This window comes from Nerophis lumbriciformis, linkage group LG06 (genome assembly GCF_033978685.3).
Source record: "Nerophis lumbriciformis linkage group LG06, RoL_Nlum_v2.1, whole genome shotgun sequence".
NCBI classification, from domain to species: domain Eukaryota; kingdom Metazoa; phylum Chordata; class Actinopteri; order Syngnathiformes; family Syngnathidae; genus Nerophis; species Nerophis lumbriciformis.
In genome coordinates, this window is record NC_084553.2 from 39,658,451 (window position 1) to 39,663,450 (window position 5,000).

The 5,000-nt window shown below is 41.1% G+C and overlaps 1 protein-coding gene across 2 annotated transcripts in view; it reads right to left on the minus strand.

The window, feature by feature from the left end:
• itsn2b (intersectin 2b) overlaps window positions 1–5,000 on the minus strand; it is a 57,987-nt gene that overhangs the window by 695 nt on the left and 52,292 nt on the right. For both annotated transcript variants that reach the window (XM_061964305.1, XM_061964304.1), the window contains exons 40-41: window positions 3,517–3,690; window positions 1–702 (exon numbers count right to left, since the gene is read on the minus strand). The exon at window positions 1–702 is cut by the window's left edge and continues 695 nt beyond it. In XM_061964305.1, the coding sequence (XP_061820289.1) occupies window positions 554–702; window positions 3,517–3,690 (323 nt within the window). In that variant the 3' untranslated portion in view covers window positions 1–553. The remainder of the gene's footprint in view (window positions 703–3,516; window positions 3,691–5,000) is intronic.

Consider the following 5,000-nt stretch of genomic DNA (forward strand, 5'->3'; position numbering starts at 1 on the left):
ATGTGGTAAATTGGGAATCACCAAACCCTAGTTAATCCTTTCTAAACCACTTGAATTTAAAATGTAAAGTTACACCAAGGCTTTGAATGTCAGACCAACACATTCTGGTCTCACAGGCAAGTCTTCTGCACATGCAACTCACTCAACATACTGTAATTAGTATGCAAATGCATGGAAACAAAATGACCTAACCATATATAATACACACACCACTTTGTGTCGACTCCGCAAGATGTCTGACCCTACAGCATTAGACTGAGTGCTCCTCTGAGAGAGTGCGTAGTGACACTTAACAGCGAGCACGGGGGCGCACAGGAAGCCACACCAGTTCACCTCAAAAAGTGTGTCTGCAAGACCTGAACGACTGCATGACTCCTACAAATAATCATGATCTATGCAGTCTTCCATTGGTTGTCCTATCCTTTAGATCCCCAACAGTGTTTGCGGCAACTATTACTATTCCCTTTCATCCGAGTAAGTGACTTGAAACATCACAGTATTAAGGCGAGTGAAGGGGGATATCATGGGTTGTTAGTTACTATAGCGCGTCATGCTATCTGCTTTTGGAGAGCTGCAGGTCGAGGCGGACCCACACTTCGCCTGTGGGGACCTCCTTGAGCAGAATACGTCGTGTGACTGCGCTCTTGTTGTCCAGCTCTTTCTTTATGGTCGCCACAGGAACCTCAACCCGTCCCAGGAATTCTGAAAAAACAAGACAATGTTTAATTTGAACATGTTTATTCTTTATAAAACGCCGCCCAGGACGCTTTAACGACAGACGCTCGCTGGCCCACCACTGCTCACTCCAGACTGTTTACTCTCTCTCACTGATACTTTTTAACTTTAAACATAACTTAAAGGGGTCCTATAATGCAAAACCAACTTTTCTTTATTATTTGCAGATCCCCATAAGTCCAGAAAATGTGAAATCCAACCTTGGCGACATGGCGGAGATATTAATAAAACAATCTTGCCTTCTTCCAAACTCGCTTTAAACGAGCCGTTTGGAATTCCAGCCTTTAGATGTAATTTGCCTTAGTCAGCGGCTAACTCATATGGTAGACGTTAACCCGAAGAGCTTTGCTCGAGTCTGCCATTTTTTATTCAGTTGTAGTCAAAAAGTTCCTTCTTGTCAAGGAAGTGTTTTAAATGTTAATTAAACAAATCGGAAGATGACCCCTTTAAGAGTATGAGTATGTGCCGTGAAAGCAGTATAAAAAGTGTCATATTATGATTTATTATCAATCAATCATCAATCAATGTTTATTTATATAGCCCTAAATCACAAGTGTCTCAAAGGGCTGCACAAGCCACAACGACATCATCGGTTCAGAGCCTACACAAGGGCAAGGAAAAACTCACAACCCAGTGGGATGTCAAGATGAATGACTATGAGAAACCTTGGAGAGGACCGCAGATGTGGGTGACCCCCCCCCTCTAGGGGAGACCGGATGCAATGGACATCATTATTATATTATATTATATCATATTATGATCTAAAACATTTCCTTGTAGTCTACATAACATGTAAAAGTGGTTCTTTGGTCAAAATGTTGCATAGATTATGTTTTACAGACCATCTTCCACCCACTTTCAGACCGTCTCTTCAGAATGGACGTTCTGTGGGCAGTCTAATTTACGCGCCGAAGCCCTCCTCTAGGCCAAGCCCCCTTCGACTGCGTCTCTAGCCCGTCAACCATGTTTTAGTTTTTAGCGCTTCCATATGGAGTTTACTGACAGATATAAGTTAGAACTATATGCTACTTTTGTATTAGAAATGGAAACAGCGGAGGATGCGTGTGCATGTACGTGACAGTTTGCCCCACAAGAGGATGACCTTTGCACCCTGCACCTGTAATAAACAATATGTTATAAACTACTTGAATAAATATGTCTACATGGGGTAAGTTACAAACCCGGTTTCCATATGAGTTGGGAAATTTTGTTAGATGTAAATATAAACGGAATACAATGATTTGCAAATCCTTTTCAACCCATATTCAATTGAATGCACTACAAAGACAAGATATTTGATGTTCAAACTCATAAACTTTTTTTTTTTTTGGAAATAATAATTAACTTAGAATTTCATGGCTGCAACATGTGCCAAAGTAGTTGGGAAAGGGCATGTTCACTACTGTGTTACATGGTCTTTCCTTTTAACAACACTCAGTAAACGTTTGGGAACTGAGGAGACACATTTTTTAAGCTTCTCAGGTGAAATTCTTTCCCATTCTTGCTTGATGTACAGCTTAAGTTGTTCAACAGTCCGGGGTCTCTGTTGTGGTATTTTATGCGCCACACATTTTCAATGGAAGACAGGTCTGGACTACATGCAGGCCAGTCTAGTACCCGCACTCTTTTACTATGAAGCCACGTTGATGTAACACGTGGCTTGGCATTGTCTTGCTGAAATAAGCAGGGGCGTCCATGGTAACGTTGCTTGGATGGCAACATATGTTGCTCCAAAACCTGTATGTACCTTTCAGCATTAATGGCACTTTCACTGATGGGTAAGTTACCCATGTCTTGGGCACTAATACACCCCCATACCATCACAGATGCTGGCTTTTCAACTTTGCGCCTATAACAATCCGGATGGTTCTTTTCCTCTTTGGTCCGGAGGACACGACGTCCACAGTTTCCAAAAACAATTTGAAATGTCGACTCGTCAGACCTCAGAGCACTTTTCCACTTTGTATCAGTCCATCTTAGATGAGCTCAGGCCCAGCGAAGCCGACAGCGTTTCTGGGTGTTGTTGATAAATGGTTTTCGCCTTGCATAGGAGAATTTTAACTTGCACTTACAGATCCAACTGTAGTTACTGACAGTGGGTTTCTGAAGTGTTCCTGAGCCCATGTGGTGATATCCTTTACACACTGATGTCGCTTGTTGATGCAGTACAGCCTGAGGGATCGAAGGTCACGGGCTTAGCTGCTTACGTGGAGTGATTTCTCCAGATTCTCTGAACCCTTTGATGATATTACGGACCGTAGATGGTGAAATCCCTAAATTCCTAGCAATAGCTGGTTGAGAAAGGTTTTTCTTAAACTGTTCAACAATTTGCTCATGCATTTGTTGACAAAGTGGTGACCCTCGCCCCATCCTTGTTTGTGAATGACTGAGCATTTCATGGAATCTACTTTTATACCCAATCATGGCACCCACCTGTTCCCAATTTGCCTGTTCACCTGTGGGATGTTCCAAATAAGTGTTTGATGAGCTTTCCTCAACTTTATCAGTATTTATTGCCACCTTTCTCAACTTCTTTGTCACGTGTTGCTGGCATCAAATTCTAAAGTTAATGATTATTTGCAAAAAAAATTTTTTTTATCAGTTGTAACATCAAATATGTTGTCTTTGTAGCATATTTTACTGAATATGGGTTTAGAATGATTTGCAAATCATTGTATTCCGTTTATTTACATCTAACACAATTTCCCAACTCATATGGAAACGGGGTTTGTACATAAAAGGACATGAAGAGGAGTAATGATGATTAAGATGGTAACTGACCATCAGGAGCAAACTGGTCCCGCTCAAAGATGGTGATGCTGAGCATGTCCTGGTGGATGTCCCTGATGTTGAACTGACAGTTGAAGTTCCACTTGGGGTTCACAGTGTCATTGAGTGTCCTGGATGTGAAGACCTGAGCTCCCATGGTCACCTCGCAGTATGGATTGGCTTTACCTGCAGCAAGAGCGAGGAAGGTGATGGGACAGGAGAAATAACGAGGAAAAAAATAATTACAGAAGGTATTGTAAGGATGGAAAATGGTAGAATGCATGAAAAAAGACCCCATAATTTAGGGATATTCAACTCAATTGTCTCGGGGGCTACATTTTCAGAAAGCTAAGGTCGGGGGGCCGGGCCGGACTTCTCCTTACACTATTACACTTCTCCTTACACTATTAGTCTTACTTTGTGTATTCCGGGGAACCAGTGTCCTCTAAAGCAGGGGTCCCCAATCTTTTTTTTTATTGTATGCATTATTTTCACAGACCGGCCACATGTAGCAGACAAATACAGCAGAAAGTAGTGCATAGAAAATCAACTCACCATTATGCAGAATTAGTGGGAGCCCTTTCTTAGATATGGTCCCCGGCAGGTTGATGGTATATACCAGTGTTTCTTAACCAAGCAGTGTTTCTTAACCAAGCACCCCCTAAAGTATATCCCTGTTTTTCAGCTGTGGTTCGTATGGGTCGCAGTGATGCTCAGTTATAATACACTTTTCCACCACTTGTGGAATTAATGACAATATCAAACAAACAGAAGAAGTCTAGCGCTAATGTCAGAGGAGTTTCTCAAGCGCAAATATTATGACTGAAGTGGTTAAACTGTATTTACATTTGAACTGACATTTTATTGATAGTTCAGTGAAGGAACTTATTTACTATAAATGTAGCTTATTTATTTTAGCACTACATAATTGTATGTACATTTATTGTTTGTCAGTTACATAAGAGTCTCTTCTTATGCAGTATATTTGGTTAGTACTTATTTTTCTATTCAGCCTGACCTAAGCCTATGGTATATGTTTTCAATAAAAAATAATCTTTGTGATTAACACATGCTCATATCATTTGACAAGGTTTTAAACTGTAAGTACGTTAGATATACTTATTGAATTTTATTAAATCAAGAGTAGGATTACCAATTCAGTGTTGATATTTGAGTGGTCCCCAGGCCCCTCCGTAGTGTAAAAGTTGGGTCCCGAGGTCAAAAAGGTTAAGAACCCCTTCTATATACCATCAACCTGCTGTGCACTGCAGATGGAAATTAACCTTTGGCTACAATCTGGCACATTAATCTGGCACATTAACATGTTATATGATCATTAATGTGCATTGTTCCATCTACTATAACAAAAAACTCCTATCAGGAGTTGTAATATACATCTATGAACAAGCTTATTGGTGTGTCTAGTGCAGGGGTCGGCAACCCGCGGCTCCAGAGCCGCATGCGGCTCTTTGATCACTCTGATGCGGCTCTGCAGC